Source organism: Girardinichthys multiradiatus, chromosome 11, assembly GCF_021462225.1.
Source record: "Girardinichthys multiradiatus isolate DD_20200921_A chromosome 11, DD_fGirMul_XY1, whole genome shotgun sequence".
NCBI lineage: Eukaryota > Metazoa > Chordata > Actinopteri > Cyprinodontiformes > Goodeidae > Girardinichthys > Girardinichthys multiradiatus.
The window spans coordinates 14,398,061-14,419,819 of NC_061804.1; the positions used below are offsets into that span (position 1 = coordinate 14,398,061).

The 21,759-nt window shown below is 38.7% G+C and overlaps 1 protein-coding gene across 1 annotated transcript in view; it reads right to left on the reverse strand.

Moving 5' to 3' along the window:
• The window catches only part of pdlim4 (PDZ and LIM domain 4), a 67,476-nt gene that overhangs the window by 33,867 nt on the left and 11,850 nt on the right, over positions 1–21,759 (reverse strand). The window contains exons 2-3 of the mRNA XM_047378913.1: positions 20,652–20,803; positions 2,201–2,282 (exon numbers count right to left, since the gene is read on the reverse strand). Of these exons, the coding sequence (XP_047234869.1) occupies positions 2,201–2,282; positions 20,652–20,803 (234 nt within the window). The remainder of the gene's footprint in view (positions 1–2,200; positions 2,283–20,651; positions 20,804–21,759) is intronic.

The window sequence follows — 21,759 nt, forward strand, 5'->3', positions numbered from 1 at the left end:
ATGGCTGGTGACTGAAAATGTCACCGAAAACAGCCTGGCTGCTGGAAATGGTTGATTTTAAACTTGACCTGATTTATGGTCACACCACACCTAATACTTTGCTCTAAAAACAACACGGTAAAAGTTGGCAGAAGAAGGCTTGAAGTTAGGTTTGAGCATTAGTTTCCAATATTTGCGAGATGTTTTCAGAAGTAGCACAAAACGTGCAAAAAGCTCCTATTGTTTGTCACTCAAAAACAGGAGTGACAGTTCAGAGGACAACAAGAAGGCTGAACATTTTACAACACTGTTGCTCTATTTTGTTCTTTTGAGTATTCACCGTTTGTCTGTCATGGAACATGCTTGATTTGGAGATGTTGGCAGCCTTTTGGAATCTAAGAGTAAAGATAAAGTCAACGTTCCTGATGGAATGTAGACAGAGTCTGTTGTTTACAGTTAGGAAAGCTGATTGCTAATGTAAGATGCTTGACAGACTGAATATCAAGCCCTTCATCATGGTGTCTTTGTCTTAAAATATAAAAGCAGGCATAACCAACAGAAATGTTCACATTGTTTCACATTAGAAGCACAAACTCCTAAGCATGTTCTTGGGATTTTATGGGAGTGACAAACATAAAGTTCTGCATTATTATGAAGCAGAAGGAAAACCATGGATTTAAAGAAAAAAACAATATCTATGAAATATTTTATTGTGACAACAGTTAGGTTTTCAATTCGATTTTAAAGTAGTGAAAACATTTTGAATATTGTTAAAAACTCTTCTTTTTTTCAAAATTACAAATCAGCTAAAACCAGTATGGTAAATTGGCCACAAAAAAGTTTTTTTTTTCTATGTCAGTGATGATTGTGGTGAAAGATTTATAGAATGACTGTGCTGAATGTCAAAATACATTTCATCCCAACCTAATTTCTCATAGCAATAAATACCACAAAACATGGTACTAAAATTTTAGTTGATATCGCCCATCCATACTGCCACAGTGACTAGTAATAAAAAGTCAACGCAAGTTTTTCTTACCTTTTGAAAATAATCATACATCAAAGGACACTACGTACAATAGGGTTTTTTCTACACATCACTTGAAGGTAACTAGAGCACAGTTTGAAGCAAGTCAGTTGTATTTATTCTCTGGCTTTGCCTCTAAATATTAAAAGTATTGCAGCACAATGTATTATAAGCCGATTAATAGTGAAATCACTTCAGAGAAAAAACTCCCCTGGAAAGCTGCCAGAATTCCTGTTGAGAAATCAACTGATGAAAATAAGAAGTAACCATTAGAAATGATACTGAAAGTAATACTGGACATTTTTCAACAAAGAGCCATAATAAAAATCCTCTTTATCTTTTGCTACAAATGCAAGTCAGGCTTGGTTCTACCACAACACAATCCTTGACAACTAAACAAGCCTCGCATCTGAAAACACATAATACTCTTATTGTGTGTTTCCATCCTACAAGATTCTCACTCACAACATATGAGCACACATGCTTACACCCAACACACATCTCTCATTCTCTATGTGCTCTGAAACGGGACAGCATGCCAGAAATTGGGGAAAAAAACTTGGAAAAAAATCATCTGGTGGAGTTCATCATGCTGTGAATATCCTTTTGGCAGCTGATCATTTGGAGAACAATCAAGACACTATTTCAACACTGTTCCAGCGAACAGTGGGACGCATTCTCTCATTTATAACCGAGTTAATGACAGTGTACATGCAGCTTGTGGATCGGGTTTTGCGCATGTTTCCATAGATTCTGTTTGCTGTCAAAACAAACTGGAACCGCTCAGCCACCAAGTTGTAAAGGTCACAGTTATGGCCAAAGACGTGACATACCTTCTCTTGTGGCAGATGTAAAGGGCTGTAAAAGACACAATCACTGGCAGCTGATTTGAAAGCATAAGACAAGTTAATCTTAAATTAGATTTTAGATAAGAAAAATCAGACATCTTCTGTTTTCTGTTGTCAAATAGTTGGTTTGACTATTTTAAGGTCTTTCCTAACTAATTCTTTCCATTCACCAGGGGCTAGTGTGTCTTGTTAACAGCAGTTTCCTATCAAGGCCTGATCATAGTGAAACTGTGTGTTGAGAAAGTGAGGCAAATGAGTTATGACAGCTTCCAAGTTTATGCAAATTTCAATCTGATGACACATCTCAGGCTTGTTATTAGGGAAATCCAGAGAAGATGGTGGTTACCTGTGAGTCAGGCTCCATGTAAGGACTTATCTTGCCATCTTCACTGACTGTCGGTGACCACACTCTGTCTCCGGATCCCGATCTGTAAGACAATCCCCATGAGAGATGGTGTTAAATAAATCTTCTGCCAATGTATACCTTAGAGCTGAAGCGTGGAAAGATTTCTGCTTAGATAGATGTTTTGTTTTTATTTTTTTGCTGACAATATTGCTTCTGTATTAAGTGTAATTTTTATGAGTGTAAATTTCTGAAAAGAAACTTTCCTTTTATGCTTTTAGCATTACTAAGGTCGGAAAAAACACTTGTCAACACAAAGTAGTATAACTGTTAAGTGGAAGGAAAACAATGTGGTTTTACAGTTTTCTTTACAAATATTTGCTAAGTGCATTGTGTGTTTGTATTCAGCCCCCTTTACTCTGATAACCCTAAATAAAATCCAGCGCAACAAATAGCATTCAGAAGTTCCAGTTTGTAAGTAGAGTCAACCTGTGTGACTCTTATTTCTCTTCAAAAGAGTATTGCACAAACCTACCAAGATAAGGCTGTCTACATAAACTGACAGGCCTGAAATGCAGCATTAATTAGAAAAGCCGCCAAGATGCTCGTGGTAGCTGCAGAGAACATGTGGAAGTATCTTGCAACAGGACGACTTGTAGTCATGAACTTCACAAATCTGGCCTTCATGGAAGTGTGACACGAAGAAAATGTTTTGGCCTACATGCAAAACGTTACATGTGGGGAAAAACTGACAATGCACATTATCCTCAACTTGAAACTGAAACACTATTCCAACTGGGAAACATGGTGGTGGCACCATCATGCTGTGTCGGCATGTATTTTTTTCAGCAGGGGCATGGAAGCTGGTCAGACTTATTGAGAGGATGGATGGAAAAGCTGGACAAACGATAGTTGTAGTAGCAGTAGCAGTAGTCATAGTTGTAGTGGTAGTAGTATTGCACAGCACACATTTCTGAGTTTTATTTTTATAAACTTTGACAACAATATTGTTTTTCTTTGCCTATCAGAGTTCACTAGTTGTGTTTGTCAATAGCCTGCACTTGTGTAGCACTTCCAAGTCCCCAGAGACCCCAAAGCACTTTACACTACAATCGGTCATTCACCCATTTATCCATTTATACACACATTGACACAGATAGACTACACTGTAGCCACAGCTGCCTTGGGGCACACTGACGGAAATGAGGCTGCCATACACAGTCGCCCCCTGACCACCATCAGCAAGGAGGGTGAAGTGTCTTGCCCAAGAACAGAACGACTGAGACAAACAGAGCAGGGGTTTGAACCAGCAACCCACCGGTTACAGGACGAACCTCTACCACTGTCGCCACCGCCACCAAATGGGTGGATGTGAAAAAGATTAAAAGGTATTATTGCAAGGAACTGTAAGCTGATTTTTACATTTGGCAAGTTTTACAAATGGAAAGGGATAACAATTACCTTTTAATCATCCACCCAGACACACAGTGAGAGTAATGTAACAGCAAATGCTTCTCTGTATAAGGTATTTTGGGTCACAGCTAGTTATCACTACTATTGTACAGAAGTAGTGATAACTGAATTACTGCTATCTAGGATTGCTCTTCTGTTTGTACTAATAATAATTAAGGCCATCTGCATACACTTACAAAAAAGTGCGATACTCATGGAATGATGGCTAGGGTGAAACACATTATTTATTGCACTTCTCAATGAGCCTTCTGTGTACACATAGGCAGGTGTTCACATATTTAACTTCTTCCTTTACAAAACATACAGTGGAATGCTTCAATAAAACCAAAAATGTGTCACCTTTTCCAGATAAAACATTGTAATTTACTAAGAGCTCTCTTGCAGTTTTTTTTTTTTCACTGTCAAGTTACATGTAAAGAAGACTGAAGAGGGATTCTTTGGTTCATCTGGATTTGTGTTCCCATAGTGTTGAATGTTGAGAAGGGAAAGCATGCAGCTTCCTAAAGGGTAACACTGGAGCATTATGCTAAATAACAGCATGTGTGTGAGTGTGCACACAATTTCCTCCATCTTCAATCCATCGCTGCTTCTATCATCAGAAGCAAAAAGGCGATTGATGGTGAGTGTGAGCATGCAGTTGCTGACCCCCACAGAGGGTTGAGGCAATGTCGAAATAGATGAGATCATTGGGCTACAAGCTGGCACAGAATTGGTCAGGTTGAGGCAATGCTCCAGATATGAGCTACGGAGGTGTTGCTATCATGGACTCTCTTATGAGGTGCCGAGTGTCTGCTTAATGAGCAACAGCTACAGAACTACGTAGGAAGAACGCTCCCACCCTTCCTCTAAGACCTCCATGATTCAGAAGCAGAAAGCCTTCATTTTCTCCCAGTTTGTTTTGTTGCAGTAGTTACCACACAAACAGCCTATTGAAAGATATGAAAGTTCAAATTCAAGCCTTCTGGCACATTTTGTCAAACAAAACAGGCTAAAGTGGAAAATGTGACAGAATGACCGGGTTGGATCTCGCACTGTTGGGTTCAAGAAACCGGGCATTACTCTGAAGATGTCTGTTGTTTATGTGCTTGACCTTTCAAAATAAAAACTCCACTTGGAAGACAGCTGATGCACAGCTGGACTTGCTCTGTAATAGAACTTCCCTTGTTCACTGAAATACAGAATGACAAAACAAAACATAGTTGTTTTTCTAAATCTGAGCACATGTAGTACAATGCACTATAAACTCACTTGAGAGGATCTGTTACTATACATATATATTCAAATATACAGAATAAACTGTACAAATAAAAAGTGTAATGTGCGTTCATATTTAGACCTCCCTAGTCAGTACTATCTACAACTACCATGTATTTTGGGGTATCAACTATGCACATGTAGAGACTGAAATATTTGGCCCTTCTGCTTTGTAAATTAGCTCAAGCTCAGTGAAATTAGAGAGCATCTGTAAACAGCACTTTTCAAGCCTTGCAACAAATTCTCAATAATGCTTCGGTCTGGACCTGGACCCTGATAAGCTTCCTAGTACCTGCTTAATAAAAGCATTCACACAGCATGACGCTGCCACCACGTTTGATCATGAAAATTGTCTGCTATGGTGTTGTTATAGTGTTACATTTTTACCGCATTTATTTGCATGTAGGCTAATAAATGTATTTTAGTTTAATCTGACCAAAACACATTCCTTAACATGTTTGCTGTGTCACCAACTGTATGTGTCACAAACTGACATTAGGACTTCTAATGGTTTTCCTCTTGCCCCTCTTCCATAATGAATACTTTTGCAAAGCTCTGTAGGTGTTTATCAACTGTTGCAATGTTTCTTCATGATTTCTCTTTAATTCCTTCTAAGTCTTTGTGTCGTTTTGCCCCAAAAGGACAAATCAAACCTCAACAAAACCATGTTTTTAAGAGGAAGTATACAAGAGACCATGGTTTATCAGATTGCAGAAGATGAGATGTTTTCAATTAAAATGTAATTTCAATCCTGTAAAGACTCAATAAAAACACAAAGATGCTGATTAGAGAATTAGAGAAGTTAAATAGCAGAGGCTTATTTCTTTGGTGCTCGGACCCCGGAGGACACATGAATGCTATGAATGACATGATCTTGAATGAATGATTTAGGATTAGGATTAGAGATATCCCCCCCCCCCCGGGATCTGATACTGGTGATGGAGTGGAAGCCCGATAATAAGGGAGTTGTAAGGAGCTCGGAAGCCAGATGGTGGCAATGGGGTGGAGGAAGGTCGAAGCTCGGCGGGAGAGCAGGGAGATCCATGGTTGGGGGTCCTTAAAACCGAAGCCTTGAAGGGTGATTGGCTGAGGAGGAATGCAGACTTGACGCTGATTGGTTGGAGTGGAGACGAATGATGGAGTCATAGTACAGCGCCGGTGGTGGGGGTGAGTCTTCCAGATTGAATTTTTGTCAAAACTCCATTTCACATTGAGTGGGCTTATCTACCTAAATATTTGTTCACAGCAAACGTATGCACTCTTGTTTTAGCTTCCTCCCACCAGCACCTGTTCTGTCAGACAAGATCAAAAGCCAAACAAAGAAAGGGAAGAAAGTGCAATTTGTAAATCCAACATCCAACGTGTATAGTGGAGATTGTAAAAAAAAAAAAAAAATTTAGACATGAAGAATTTGTTGTTAATAGCCTCAAAAACAGCATTAGATCAAATAAATGGAAAGACTGAATAAAGGAAAAAGAGTAATCAAACAAATGGTTTTGGTCATATTTTCCTCTTTCTTGAGTTCAATCTGGCCTGAGTTTACTTTCGCTGCCCTGAATCTATCTTTTGAGGAGGAGCATGAAAATTTAACAGGCAGCTGGCAACCAACTGAATTCAAATAAGGATGTTGGTGATCAATGATCATTCCAGGCTTAGGTTCATACATTATTTACAACAGATCAAAAGCATGAAAGAAAAAAACAGTTTTCGATCAGATAAAACTGGAGCTGCTACTTTTTCAATTGAAAGAATTCCAATGTTCTCTCCCTTGAGTGGTATATATGTCAACTACTTTTAAAAGAGCACTTTTGGATGTTCCTTAACAGAAATCTGGTTGTGAGTGATGACAAGATCAAATGGGCCAATGATTCGGCAACACAGCCTCTCATTTACCATGAATGATGCAATCATAACCACATAAAAGAGTTTGGGTGACATGTGAGAGGACATATGAGATGATGAGAAGCAAAGGCAGCAGTGCTGGCAGTGAGCAGATCTGTGAGTAGCTAGCTTATTTAAAAGTTTCTCTTTGTTTTGCCCCAGCAGGAATCCTGTGCTTCTTTGGTCCCAAGCAGTTTTCATGCTTAATTCCTCTGCTGTGACTCACAGGTCATAGAGTCAACATGAGTCAGAAAGTTCAAATCCTCCACCAAAGGGAACTCTAACCCCATCTCTGTTTTCTTTGATTCTTTCCAAATCCTTGGACCCTTCTCTTGTTTTAATTTCACTCTGAAGATAATGATGGGATTTATTTTTAATATGTAGTCATGCTTTGTATGTTCTCCTCACCTAAAACCGTTTGATCCTTGATTTATTACCCACTGCCACATGTTTAAACTCATACTTATGTAACCTATGTATAAAGGCAGCAGAAAACCTTTCTGGTTAAAAAACCTTTCCAAAATAATTCTTACCTGTTTAACCTATTATGGTGCAATCATAAACCCCAAAATATTTTATTGGGATTTTATGTGACAGACTAACACAAAGCGGTGCATACTTGCGAAGTGGATTGAAAAGTATACAGGATTTAAATTTTTTCGCTTACAAATAAAAATAAAAAGGAATGTGACATGCATTCGTATTTAGCCCAATTAACTCAAATACCTATAAATAAAATCCAGTGCAACCAGTTGTTTCCAGAGGTCCACTAGTTAGTAAATGGAGTTCCCCTATGTCTAAATTAATCTCAGAATAAAGATATACGTTTTGTGTCTATGAGTTGCAGAAAATTAGCACCTCACATCACCATAAACACACCATCCCAACTGTGGTGACAGTATCATGATGTGGGGATGCTTTTCTTTAGCAAGGACAGGGAATATGAAATCCCAATAAAATACAGTGAGGTATGTGTACACATTTTCAGTGAACCAGTTGACCTAGTTGCTACTTGAGATAATTTGTTATGCTTTACCAGCAATTTTACAGCCATGTAAATATTCAGAACAAAGATGAATGACATATTTTTAAACTTACATTTCCCTTGACTGGAATCATCTGCTCCCAATAAAAAGGAAGTGACTAGAATTTCATTTGTGATGCTCTATTTCTTCTGTGTTAAATGGTTCCACTAAAAACTCCTGATTATTCTGAATATCCTGGACTTTGGTTTGGAAAGCGACCCTTTAGTGCTCTTTTGTAAATGGAAGTTTGTACAGTTTAGAGGACCAAAACTAAAGGTTTCCTTTAACCGAGCTCTGCAGAAGCCAAACCCAACTGATTGCAATGCTGAAAATAATGCATGTTCAGAAAAGTAGCTTTATGTCATTTGGTGTAAACGGATGTTTGAATCTCTAAACCACCAAGTACAATTTTAATGGGAACAGAAGATTGTTCAGGTTTCACAATATGTTCTTGGATGACATGAACAAGACACAGAAATCAGTGTCACACAGTCCGTGCATAGTGACTCATTTCTTTGCATTTTACTCCCCACACACAACTCTTTCCAAAGAGACTGACCAGTGATGGAAACATTCATCCCAACCACCATCATCTGTCTCTCATGCTCTGCAGCCAAAAAGCTCTCTTCAACAAGCTCTGGCAGAAAGAGGGGGACTGCAGGGAGGTGAAGGCACCATAAAAAACATGGGAAATAGAAAAAAAAAAAGTTGAAGAGTAGAAAAGAAATCAGTGGGGTGAGATTTGGGTATTGAGGGGGAAACAATAGTGGGGAATGTGAAGGTCATGGACAATGAACTTGTGGAGAACAAAGAAGAAGGAGAAACGAGAGTGGAAATGCAAGTAGAGGCTTTCCACTTCAGCTTGTTCATGTGTGTAAATGTCTGAGAATATGCAGACATCCTCCAGTGCCACAATGAATTTGCACACACTACATGAGAAGAGGGATTCCTTCATTTTTCCTTTTGCAATGGGACAAGGCAGTGGGACAAGTCCATGATGTAACAGAAAGAGTGACAAGCATGCATCAGGAGAAAAGTATGATGAAAAATGGAAAGATATGGTTCATTGTTGACATTGGAATACTCTTTTGGTTTTCTTCCCTGTGTTTCCATTCTTTCAATCAAAATTTCCTTCAATTCTTCTTTTTCCTCACTAGTTTTCTAAACACAACCAAACCAATGACATGTCAAAAAATAAAGTCATCATCAACAGAGAAATTAGATAACCATCAACTCATAACATTGATATATCTCAGCTAAAGCTAATAAAACTACTTTTGTACAATCCCTTTACATTGAGCAAATATAAATTTGACCAGGGATAATAAGTTTAGCATTTCATCAGGAGTTCTATGATAAATCCAGATCATAAGATGCGATACGATGCGTCAAGACGAGACGAGACAAGACAATACATGAGTCTTGGATTCACAAAAGTGAGACCTGACAGGAATTTAGAAATATTTTTGGGGAACACTTAAGAATAGCCATTCTATTTTGATGTCACAAATAGAATCAAGGTTTCACAAACCATAACTTGTAATATCATTATTGTATTCTATAAAATAAATCATTTCTTACCTCAAAATAAAAGTCTGTGAAAAGTATCTGCCACCTCTTACTTTACATTTTCTTCTTTTTGTCTTCTTTTTTTTAATATTATGATTTTATTTATCAAGCAGAAAAAGCTGTCCAAACCAACCTGACACCTATGTGAAAAAAGTAATTGTCCTTCCTATTAAAACATGAATTTAGTGGTTAAACACATATTTTGGTTCAATTTCACTAGCCATACTTGAGCCTGATTAGTACCAGATCTGTAGAATCAACCAGTTAACTAAATAGAGTCTGTAGCTGTTGTCATTCTAAAAAGATGTTAAAATGCAATACACCATGCCCTAATCCAAAGAAATTACAGAATAGAAAATAAACACTTTCACACAAATCTCAGTCTGGAAAAAGGTTACATAGTTATTTTTAAGGCTTTGGGGCTGCAGTGAACCACAGTGAGGGTCATCAACCAAACAGAAAAACACGGAACAGCAGTGAATCTTCCCAGGAGTGGTAAGTCTCACAATAAGACCTCAACGACTCATCCAGAAAGTCACAAATTAACCCAGAAAAACAATTAAAGATCAGTGTTTGTGAGTCAACAATAATAAAAGATACTGGGTAAAAATGGCATCCAAGGCCAAAACTACTGCTGACCAAAAGGAACAAAAAGACTGGGCTCATATTTGTCCAACAATATCAGGAAGATCCCAAATACTTTTGGGAAAATATTATGTGGACCGATGAGACAAAATGTGATATGTTTTTTGAGATGGTTAAAACTAACAAAGCATTTCAGAAAAAAAAGAACATTATATCTAAAGTCAAACATGGTGGTGGATGTGTAATGGTCTGGGCAGGTTTGCTGTTTCAGGATCTGGAAAACTTCCCATAATTGATAGAACCTTGAAAATCATGAAGGGGAATATTTGGCCATCAGTTTGTGACAAGTCAAGGGTTGTGTAGCAGCACAGTGATGAGCAGCACATCACCTCTTCATGGCTCAACGACAAAAAAGGTGGTGAATATTTTGGAGTTACCTAGTCAATGTCTGGAATTAAATCCTTAAAAAGTAGATCACAATTTCTCCTATTAAAATTAGTTTGATAATCTGAAACATTTAAGTGTGACAAAACAAACAAAAATAAGAAAACTGTTGACATCAGTATTACATCCATAATTACTTACCTTTTTCATTATATTTCAAGACTTCTTATTCTTTTTGTCAAGTTTTAGTTTCAGTAGCCTTTGGTTTAGTTTAGATAACATAATTTATATATATAATATAATATATTATAAAATACTTTAACAATATTAATTACATGCTAGACTGCTCCATGTCTCAACCTTTCTACATTTACTAAGTGACAATGTGAGAAAAGTACCATTGAGAAACATTAAAACCTTACATTTCCATTTCTTTATTCCACACTGTTAATACATTTCTATTGTGGACCAATGTGGCTCTTATACAGTTTCCTCTTAGACTTGGGCTGCACAATTTTAATCAGAGCCAGACAAATACCACACTGACTTTGATGGCACTTTAGACTTCCGGTATGTCCTAAAATATGTTTTGGAAAGCTTAAAGAATGTCTGTCTAATAAAAGCAGACTAAACAAAGCAGTTAATTGTGGGATTGTTTTGTAAGATTATTACAAAACTAAACAGATAACTAAAACTGGTCCCTCTATTGGTCTTAATTAGGTTTTTAAGTTTCCGGAAGGACCTAAGCAGAAATCTGATGATGCTCAACGCCCTTAAAAAAGCTCCATAAAAGACATAAAAATGTGGGTTATGAAAGTTAAACATGTGAACCCATTACAAAGAAACATTCTTAAGTTACCCAAGACCTCAAATTCAGATGTGCCCAGTGTACTGTAATTTTGGTTCACAGGAGACAGTGTAGACTCATATATTTTGTCGATGAGCTGCTGCACAAAATTACAGGTCTCCTATTTCTTGTGACTGTTTGGAGTATTTTATGACATGGTCTTTTAATAAGGGCTGAGAACTGCTGTCCTCTAGAATATTATTTTCTAGTGAGTCAGCATGTGCTCTTTCAGTCACTTCCAGTTTATTTGACTCCAGAATGAATGGTCGCAGTAAAATACTCCTCACTTCTGTGGGCCACAGTTGAAGACTGTTTCCAATAAGCTCAGTTCCAAATGTCACATCTCTTTGAACGGATAATATTTTAAATTTTTATTTTTTTTATTTTACCACTCTAACATGACAAAGATAGTGTCATGATGAATAATAACTCCTGGCTGAAGTAACCAGAGGACATACGTTCATGTTGTTGCTTTTTACAACTTGGTAGGGGTCTAATGAGATCTTGTGGCAGGAGAAAACATGGTGCCAGCATTTCACTTTTACTGGTGAAGTAAGTGTATGCTACGATTATGAGCCCTAAATATGAAGGTGGTTGAAAACTGACACCCTGTTTTAAGTTTGAGAATCTTATATCAAATGAAGTAGTTCTTGTGTTGCTATGCTGTGTTGACAAAGTTGGCTAATGAAGACTTCTATTTGGAACGTCTGACAATACTCAATTCTAAAAGCATTTTAGAAGCCTCCTCTGAAACTATTTTGGGTCTTCTGCACCAAAAATCTCCAACTGTTTATGGGCACTGTGAGAATACAGCGACTGGCTAATCATTAGCTGCTAATGATGCTAAAGTTAGCTACTGTTTCGAAGCTTCCTGTAAACACTAAACAAAAGGTCTATTTCATGTTTTTTGATGAGTCTGGACTGCATTTAATAACACTTATTTCAAAACCTAAAATACCTAGACTGCTCCAACCTGACCAGGATAATTCAACACTGAACTAATATTCTTTAAAACAGAGTACAGGTCCTTCTCAAAATATTAGCATATTGTGATAAAGTTCATTATTTTCCATAATGTCATGATGAAAATTTAACATTCATATATTTTAGATTCATTGCACACTAACTGAAATATTTCAGGTCTTTTATTGTCTTAATACGGATGATTTTGGCATACAGCTCATGAAAACCCAAAATTCCTATCTCACAAAATTAGCATATTATTAAAAGGGTCTCTAAACGAGCTATGAATCTAATCATCTGAATCAACGAGTTAACTCTAAACACCTGCAAAAGATTCCTGAGGCCTTTAAAACTCCCAGCCTGGTTCATCACTCAAAACCCCAGTCATGGGTAAGACTGCCGACCTGACTGCTGTCCAGAAGGCCACTATTGACACCCTCAAGCAAGAGGGTAAGATACAGAAAAAATTTCTGAACGAATAGGCTGTTCCCAGAGTGCTGTATCAAGGCACCTCAGTGGGAAGTCTGTGGGAAGGAAAAAGTGTGGCAGAAAACGCTGCACATCGAGAAGAGGTGACCGGACCCTGAGGAAGATTGTGGAGAAGGGCCGATTCCAGACCTTGGGGGACCAGCGGAAGCAGTGGACTGAGTCTGGAGTAGAAACATCCAGAGCCACCGTGCACAGGCGTGTGCAGGAAATGGGCTACAGGTGCCGCATTCCCCAGGTCAAGCCACTTTTGAACCAGAAACAGCGGCAGAAGCGCCTGACCTGGGCTACAGAGAAGCAGCACTGGACTGTTGCTCAGTGGTCCAAAGTACTTTTTTCGGATGAAAGCAAATTCTGCATGTCATTCGGAAATCAAGGTGCCAGAATCTGGAGGAAGACTGGGGAGAAGGAAATGCCAAAATGCCAGAGGTCCAGTGTCAAGTACCTACAGTCAGTGATGGTCTGGGGTGCCGTGTCAGCTGCTGGTGTTGGTCCACTGTGTTTTATCAAGGGCAGGGTCAATGCAGCTAGCTATCAGGAGATTTTGGAGCACTTCATGCTTCCATCTGCTGAAAAGCTTTATACAGATGAAGATTTCATTTTTCAGCATGACCTGGCACCTGCTCACAGTGCCAAAACCACTGGTAAATGGTTAACTGACCATGGTATCATTGTGCTCAATTGGCCTGCCAACTCTCCTGACCTGAACCCCATAGAGAATCTGTGGGATATTGTGAAGAGAACGTTGAGAGACTCAAGACCCAACACTCTGGATGAGCTAAAGGCCGCTTTCGAAGCATCCTGGGCCTCCATAAGACCTCAGCAGTGCCACAGGCTGATTGCCTCCATGCCACGCCGCATTGAAGCAGTCATTTCTGCCAAAGGATTCCCGACCAAGTATTGAGTGCATAACTGTACATGATTATTTGAAGGTTGACGTTTTTTGTATTAAAAACACTTTTCTTTTATTGGTCGGATGAAATATGCTAATTTTGTGAGATAGGAATTTTGGGTTTTCATGAGCTGTATGCCAAAATCATCCGTATTAAGACAATAAAAGACCTGAAATATTTCAGTTAGTGTGCAATGAATCTAAAATATATGAATGTTAAATTTTCATCATTACATTATGGAAAATAATGAACTTTATCACAATATGCTAATATTTTGAGAAGGACCTGTATACGATTTCTGAAACTTAATCAATTTTTGAAAACACTCAAAATACTTTTCATTGCTGTTTTGGCATTGGCCATCCTAGAATTGGTCGAGTGTAAAACCATAGTATATGAAAAATCAGAATCAGAATCAGAATCAGAAAAGCTTTATTGCCAAGTACGTTTTTGGACATACAAGGAATTTGTTTTGGCGTAGTCGGTGCAATACAATACAAATTAAGTGTATAAACATATCTACAATATAATATAATATAAATATATGTGCACAGTTTTAAGTGAGTGAGAGTAAATATAGAGCAGTATAGGATGCAAGAGCAATACAACAGTGCAGGTGATCATTGTGCAAGTATGGCAGTGCAAGTAAAGCAGGAGTCCAGGCTGAGCGTTAATGTAACGCATAGAGTTACAAGTTACAAGTGTCCTGTCAGCAAAAAAGGGGGTGTGTGGGGGAAAGGGAGAGTGTCAGGGTGGTTTCCGGGCTTTGTTGACAAGGCTGGTGGCAGATGGAAAAAAACTGTTCTTGTGGCGTGAGGTTTTGGTCCGGATGGACCGCAGCCTCCTGCCAGAGGGGAGAGTCTCAAAGAGTCTGTGACCAGGGTGGGAGGGATCAGCCAGAATCTTCCCTGCCCGCTTCAGGGTCCTGGAGGTGTACAGTTCCTGGAGCGACAGTAGACTGCAGCCAATCACCTTCTCAGCAGACCGAATGACACGCTGCAGCCTACCCTTATCCTTGGTTGTAGCAGCGGCGTACCAGATGGTGATGGAGGAGGTGAGGATGGACTCAATGATGGCTGTGTAGAAGTGCACCATCATAGTCTTTGGCAGGTTGAATTTCTTCAGCTGCCGCAGGAAGAACATCCTCTGCTGGGCTTTCTTGATGAGGGAGCTGATGTTTGGCTCCCACTTGAGATCCTGGGAGATGATGGTTCCCAGGAAGCGGAAAGATTCCACAGTGTCAATTGTGGAGTCACAGAGGGTGATGGGGGCAGGTGGGGCTGGGTTCTGCCTGAAGTCCACAACCATCTCCACTGTCTTTAGAGCGTTGAGCTCAAGGTTGTTCTGGCTGCACCAGTCCAACAGATGACCCACTTCCCATCTGTATGCGGACTCGTCACCATCAGAGATGAGTCCGATCAGGGTGGTGTCGTCCGCAAACTTCAGAAGCTTGACAGACTGGTGACTGGAGGTGCAGCTGTTGGTGTACAGGGAGAAGAGCAGAGGAGAGAGAACACAGCCTTGGGGGGAACCAGTGCTGATGGTCAGGGAGTCAGAGACGTGCTTCCCCAGCCTCACGCGCTGCTTCCTGTCAGACAGGAAGTCAGTGATCCACCTGCAGGTGGAGTCGGGCACACTCAGCTGGGAGAGCTTCTCCTGTAGCAGAACTGGGACGATGGTGTTGAAGGCAGAGCTGAAATCCACAAACAGGATCCTGGCATAGGTTCCTGTGGAGTCCAGGTGCCGGAGGATGAAGTGAAGGGCTAGGTTGACTGCATCATCTACAGACCTGTTGGCTCTGTAGGCAAACTGCAGGGGGTCCAGGAGGGGGTCGGTGAAATCGGACAGGAAGAGTTTCTGATTTTGCTTTTACCAGAAACATTAGTAAAATCTTGCCTTGTTATCAAGAAATCACAAAATTTTGTCTTTCCTCTTTATGTTAGCTGAATTTATTGTAATAATTCTAGGTTTCTAAGTAAAAGAAGATACTTTTTTTTTTTTTACTGAAAAGGGGGTCCAACAATATTAGTTAGATCGGCAATATTAATAGTTATATTATTACATTGTGTTTCAGAACATTATTGATTTTGTAGGTTTATTATGATGTGTTTTGAGTTATGAGGCTTTATCTAGCCATTGAATGACATGTAATTTTGTTTTATAAGATGTTGTGTCCTTACTCTTCTATGTACTATGATGATGTGTCCCCTCTGAGTTTCACTGTGTTGTCTTCTGAATTGAATTTACAGGAACAATGCATTTAATATTAGCCCAAAACCACAATCTTAACAAGGAAGACCCCATGTGCCTTTCTCAGTAAGTCTTACTGATTCACTATTATTATTATTATTATTATTATTATTATTATTATTATTATTACTACAGGAAAATCTCATTAGGATTAATAATCTCCTTTACAAGAGAATCTTGGCCAAGACTGGCAGCAGTACACAATTACATGACATTCACAACAAAAAAATAGAATAAAAGAAAAGAAAACAATTAACACCATCATAAATAGAATAATAAAACATCCATCAGCTAAACTGTTTACAGAAAAATAATTCCCTTTCAAAATCTTTAAAAGTTACTTGAAATACAACTGGCAACAGCAGCTTCAAGACTCCTTAGTGTTGCTTTCTGTCCTGTTTTTCTTTCTCATAATTCCACTTCTTAATGTGTTTCAACACAACTCTTTCTCTCTAGGATCAATTAAAAATTTTTTTCCAATCATGTGCATCTATCTTTACCTCCACTTCATCACCTGTTCAGTTTAGGAACTTGTACTGCAGCGAAATGTGCATGCCTATCTTTCAAAGACGCCTTATCTTTCTGTCCAGCAGCACAGGGCAGTTTACTCTGTAATTATTTAACCAACATTGTGCAGATAGGTCACATTCCAGCAGCTCTTTCCAGCCTACCTCTTGTAACATGGCCTGCTATTTTGAAAGGAAAATCAGGGAAAATGGTAAATAGCATTGCTATATCTGATGGATCAATTTAAACTCTAATTAAAATAAATTATTTTAAAGGCAAATACTTGCTTTAAAATCTGCCCATATGGACAAGTAACCTCACCTTTACTTATGATGACAAAAACAAACTGCTTCTCTAATCTAAACCTGCATGTACTTATTACAGGTTCCCAAGTTACAAGTGATATTATTATCTGGGAGAGCAACGATGCATAGTTGCAGAGACAACATTATTCAAGATATTGGGTTCATGAGAAGAAGATGAGATTAGAGTTGTAGTAATATCTTGGAAATACTAAGAATCAGACCCATTTTTTATTTTGTTTTTACCATTAGAGTAAACATGTCACAAACTGTGTCTGAATGGATCTGCAGTCCAATATTAATGTCTCCATATAATGAGGTCTTTAAGCCCACCTGTTTCTAGGGTGGTCCTAATACCAAACAAAAAAAAAAAAAAAACAATATTCGAAATGCTTTATTTGTGTTCTCCCAAATAAAACATTTCTAAGATTTCATGAATCTCAAACTGTGTTATGAAAAAACTCTGTAAAGTTTATGATTATCCAGCTAATGTTTGACTTGTCTAGGTACAGTAGATTTTGAGAAATGATTAATTGCAGTTCAGACTGATAAAAAACTGTGATATAGCCCTTTAGTTTAGTTTGGCTTAAAACTGGTGGGAGATCTTCAATGGCTAGTAAACCCAGTGTTGTTTACCAGCCTGACCAGAGGTCTTTTTCAGTCGACTCTGTCAATACAACCAGCCAACACAAGAACGACTTCCTTTCTTATTTCAAAATAAGAAGTAAAATTTTGTGTCATTTTAGTATTGCGAGATCTGCAAGCACAACAAGTGACACAAAGTCGTAATACAAAGCTTAAAAATACTGTTGAGTAAAATTAGTTCCAGTTATTGCTCTATGGTTGTCCTGCTTTTTATTCACAATTAATTACTTTCTAGATGTTAGTCAGTCAGTCATTTTCAACCACTTCTTCCAATGTGGGTCACAGGAAAGCTGGTGCCCATCTCCAGCAGTCTATGGGTGGGAGGCATGGTACTCCCTGGACAGGTCGCCAGTCCATCACAGGGCAACACAGACACACAACCACGCACACACACAACTGTGCCACCGTGCAGCCTACTTTCTAAATCTATTTAATATTTTAAATTCAAACTGGAAGAGACATATAGAAAAAGAAATATAGCTGTTTTTTGTAGTGAAGGGTATGCCTCTGAAAGAATACCCATTAAGTTAAAAAGCAGTTTTTGCAGGTTATTATTGAAGACATATGTTTACTCTAAAATGTAAATCATCTTCAATGATTGAATGACCTTCTATAATCCTACAGTGTAGGTAATTAGCCTAAAGTATTAAATAGTAAGTGTAGGGTGCATAGTCTTTGCACTATTGAGTTACTGCAAGATGTTTTTCAGTTTGAGTTTGAGCTAGGCCAGGAGTAACATGATCACTAGTTTCTAGTGTACAAGCAGTTAAATGCAATGTCCATTTTCCCCAGCAACCGTAAAGAAGCTTCTCTGGTCATTGCATTGATTGTTACTTCACGTATGCTTCAATAAATTTACAATCCCCATGTGAAAAACCACTTAATGCTCCACAGCTTTAACTTGATTTATGGTTGGAGTATCCCCATTACAGATAGGTGAAGCAGAGAAGGCTGTTGCATGGTAGACTGCACAATTTAGAAAAAAAGGAAAGTCTTTTTTCTGAGCATGTAAATTTCTTCTCATCTGATTGCTCTCATGACTGTGTCAACTTCATATTTTTAGCTTTCTTTGGCAAACAGAGAAAGACTTTGTTCTCTGCGGCCCTAAAAGGAGAAAGCCAAAGCGCCAGTTTGCCAGATGTCACTCGTAACTAAGGCTGAAACCACACTGTGTTCTTCATCTAAGAGGACGACGTTCATTGATTGCCAAAATCACTCCGCACTTTCCAGTACTTCAGCAACCCAAGTAACCATCTAATAGAAATGTGGGAAGCAACTTACATTTCAGTTTTTCCTTGGTTGCAACCTTCCAACCACCTTCACCCCCCTCTGTCATTAACTGTTTAGACCGATGATTTTAATTTCAGAAACATGTCGATCATGTCCTCTTGTAAAGTTCAAACCACGGAGGCACTGTAAGAACACCTCTTTTAATTATAAGGTCTTTGCATTAGCTTGTAAAAAAACAAAATGGAAAACTAGTGACTAAAACAAAAATCTGTTTTTTTTATCCCTATTCACAGCTTAGAATTAAAGGATATTTTACTCTGTTTTTCACTTAACCTTACATAATTAAATTCTAGCTCTAATGTGTTCCATCTGTTAGAAGATAGATTGATCGATCTCTTGTTTTAGCTCATAAGGTAGTGAAATGTAATGTAATTAATTCGTAAAGATCTGGAGTCTGACTTATTATGTACACAAGCCTAATTTACTTTGATCGTGCTCTACAAGAGCACCAACCAGATGATTTAAACTGTTGTAAATATGTCTTTCATTATGACTAAACTGTGCCTGACCCAGACCTTACAGCGTGACCAGAAATAGAAACAATCTGCATTTCTGGACATAATTCTGGAGTAACTAACCTTTGTCATAAAAAAATATGTTTTATACTCAGTTTGCTAGACAATTTGCTATTTTTGTATAGCAGTCAGAGGGATTTTAAGCCATTCTTCTTGCAGGATAGTGGCCAGGTCACTACGTGATACTGGTGGAGGAAAACGTTTCCTGACTCGCTCCTCCAAAACACCCCAAAGTGGCTCAATAATATTTAGATATGGTGACTGTGCAGGCCATGGGAGATGTTCAACTTCACTTTCATGTTCATCAAACCAATCTTTCACCAGTCTTGCTGTGTGTATTGGTGCATTGTCATCCTGATAGACGGCATCGCCTTCAGGATACAATGTTTGAACCATTGGATGCACATGATCCTCAAGAATGGTTCGGTAGTCTTTGGCAGTGACTAGCACAAGTATTGGGCCAAGGGATTGCCATGATATGGCAGCCCAAACCATCACTGAACCACCCCCATGCTTCACTGTGGGCATGCAACAGTCTGGGTGGTACGCTTCTTTGGGGCTTCTCCACACCGTAACTCTCCTGGATGTGGGGAAAACAGTAAAGGTGGACTCATCAGAGAACAATACATGTTTCACATTGTCCACAGCCCAAGATTTGCGCTCCTTGCACCATTGAAACCGACGTTTGGCATTGGCATGAGTGACCAAAGGTTTGGCTATAGCAGCCCGGCCGTGTATATTGACCCTGTGGAGCTCCCGACAGACAGTTCTGGTGGAAACAGGAGAGTTGAGGTGCACATTTAATTCTGCCGTGATTTGGGCAGCCGTGGTTTTATGTTTTTTTTAATACAATCTGGGTTAGCACCCGAACATCCCTTTCAGACAGCTTCCTCTTGCGTCCACAGTTAATCCTGTTGGATGTGGTTCGTCCTTCTTGGTGTTATGCTGACATTACCCTGGATACCGTGGCTCTTGATACATCACAAAGACTTGCTGTCTTGGTCACAGATGCGCCAGCAAGACGTGCACCAACAATTTGTCCTCTTTTGAACTCTAGTATGTCACCCATAATGTTGTGTCCATTTCAATATTTTGAGCAAAACTGTGCTCTTACCCTGCTAATTGAACCTTCACACTCTGCTCTTACTGGTGCAATGTGCAATCAATAAAGACTGGCTACCAGGCTGATCCAATTTAGCCATGAAACCTTCCACACTAAAATGACAGGTGTTTCAGTTTCATTGTCCAACCCCTGTATTGCTGTTGTTTATCATTTTTCAATGCTCATGCCTCACACATAAATAAAATAAAATAAAAACTAATTGGAGCAGCCGTTCCTCTGTTGCACCTCTCCAGCTGACTCCATCATTGCCCATTTTGGTATTAAAGTCCCAGAGGAGAACAACATAGTCCCCAGTTGGCATCCTCTCCAGTACACCTTCCAGGGACTCCAAAACGGTTCTGAACTGCCAGCCAGAACCTTAGCACTTGCAACTCCAAGCCACACATAGGTGACTGTCATGCTAATTTAGGTTCTAGAAAGACTTCAAGCATGATACTGTTAGGCAGAGTGGAGGGTTCATACCTGATGATGTTGAGTGTGAGCTGCTGAGTGCATGTTTTAATCTTGTTCTGAGCCTCCATGTGCGTCATCTGATCTGTGCTGTCACCATTGATAGCTAGAATGGTGTCACCTGGACACAGGTCACCTTGAGCCGCCTTGCTACCAGATGTTACCTAAAAATACCAATGCACAGACAAATGCAAACAAGTTATTTAGCAATCACAGGCAAGAATTCAAAAGAGGGGTACCCGGCAATAAAAAACATTGACAATATTTTATCAAGGAACAGAAAATTACAATAATAAGGATAAAGATGAAGATAAAGATACAATGACACAGACAAGACATTCAGTCTATCAGGCAATATGTAGGCCCCCCAATGCTTAAGCATTTGTACAAGATGGAGAAGAGATTGATACCAGTCATGCAAACTTGATTTTTATTATTTGAGGCTTGTACTCAAATATATCTGCATTGTACATCGATGCATTGCTAGTGGAGACAGTGTAAGCATTTTAAACTTTTTAACTTCATAATTTCACACAATGTTTAAGGGAACTGACTGTTTCATTTAGGGCATTTTTTGAAAATAAATCTCATTAGTTATCAATAATGTTTACTAAATTGATTCTTTGCTAGTTTGTTTTAAAGCAGATGTTATCTTAGAACATGTTTTGTTTTTTGTTTTTTCTTAAAACTGTATTGCAATAATTACTCTGATTCTTCAATAAAGAACAAAAATGTTATGTTTTTTTATACATATGATGCAGCTCTACAAAAGAGCAACAATTGAGTATTGGCAAAAGGCAAAAAGATTAAAATTGAAAATAAATATAAGCTTAGGAGTGCCAGCACAGGTAAAATGTATTCCTCTTGTTCAGCAATGACGAGTGTGATTATTTCACAACAAAAACAAAAAAGGACATTTTTAGGGCATTAACTTATCTTTATATGGCTGGTATTTTGACATAGCGTACCAAACCACACTTATGAGCTGTTTTATGATCAACCACACAATTGTTTAAGGTAGGATAAAAAATTCTATATGACCTCGTAATCTTAACAGATGCAACTGATTTAAAAATGTCTGCTTAGTGTGTTCTTTCTTCGCAGTCTTTTTGTGGCATTG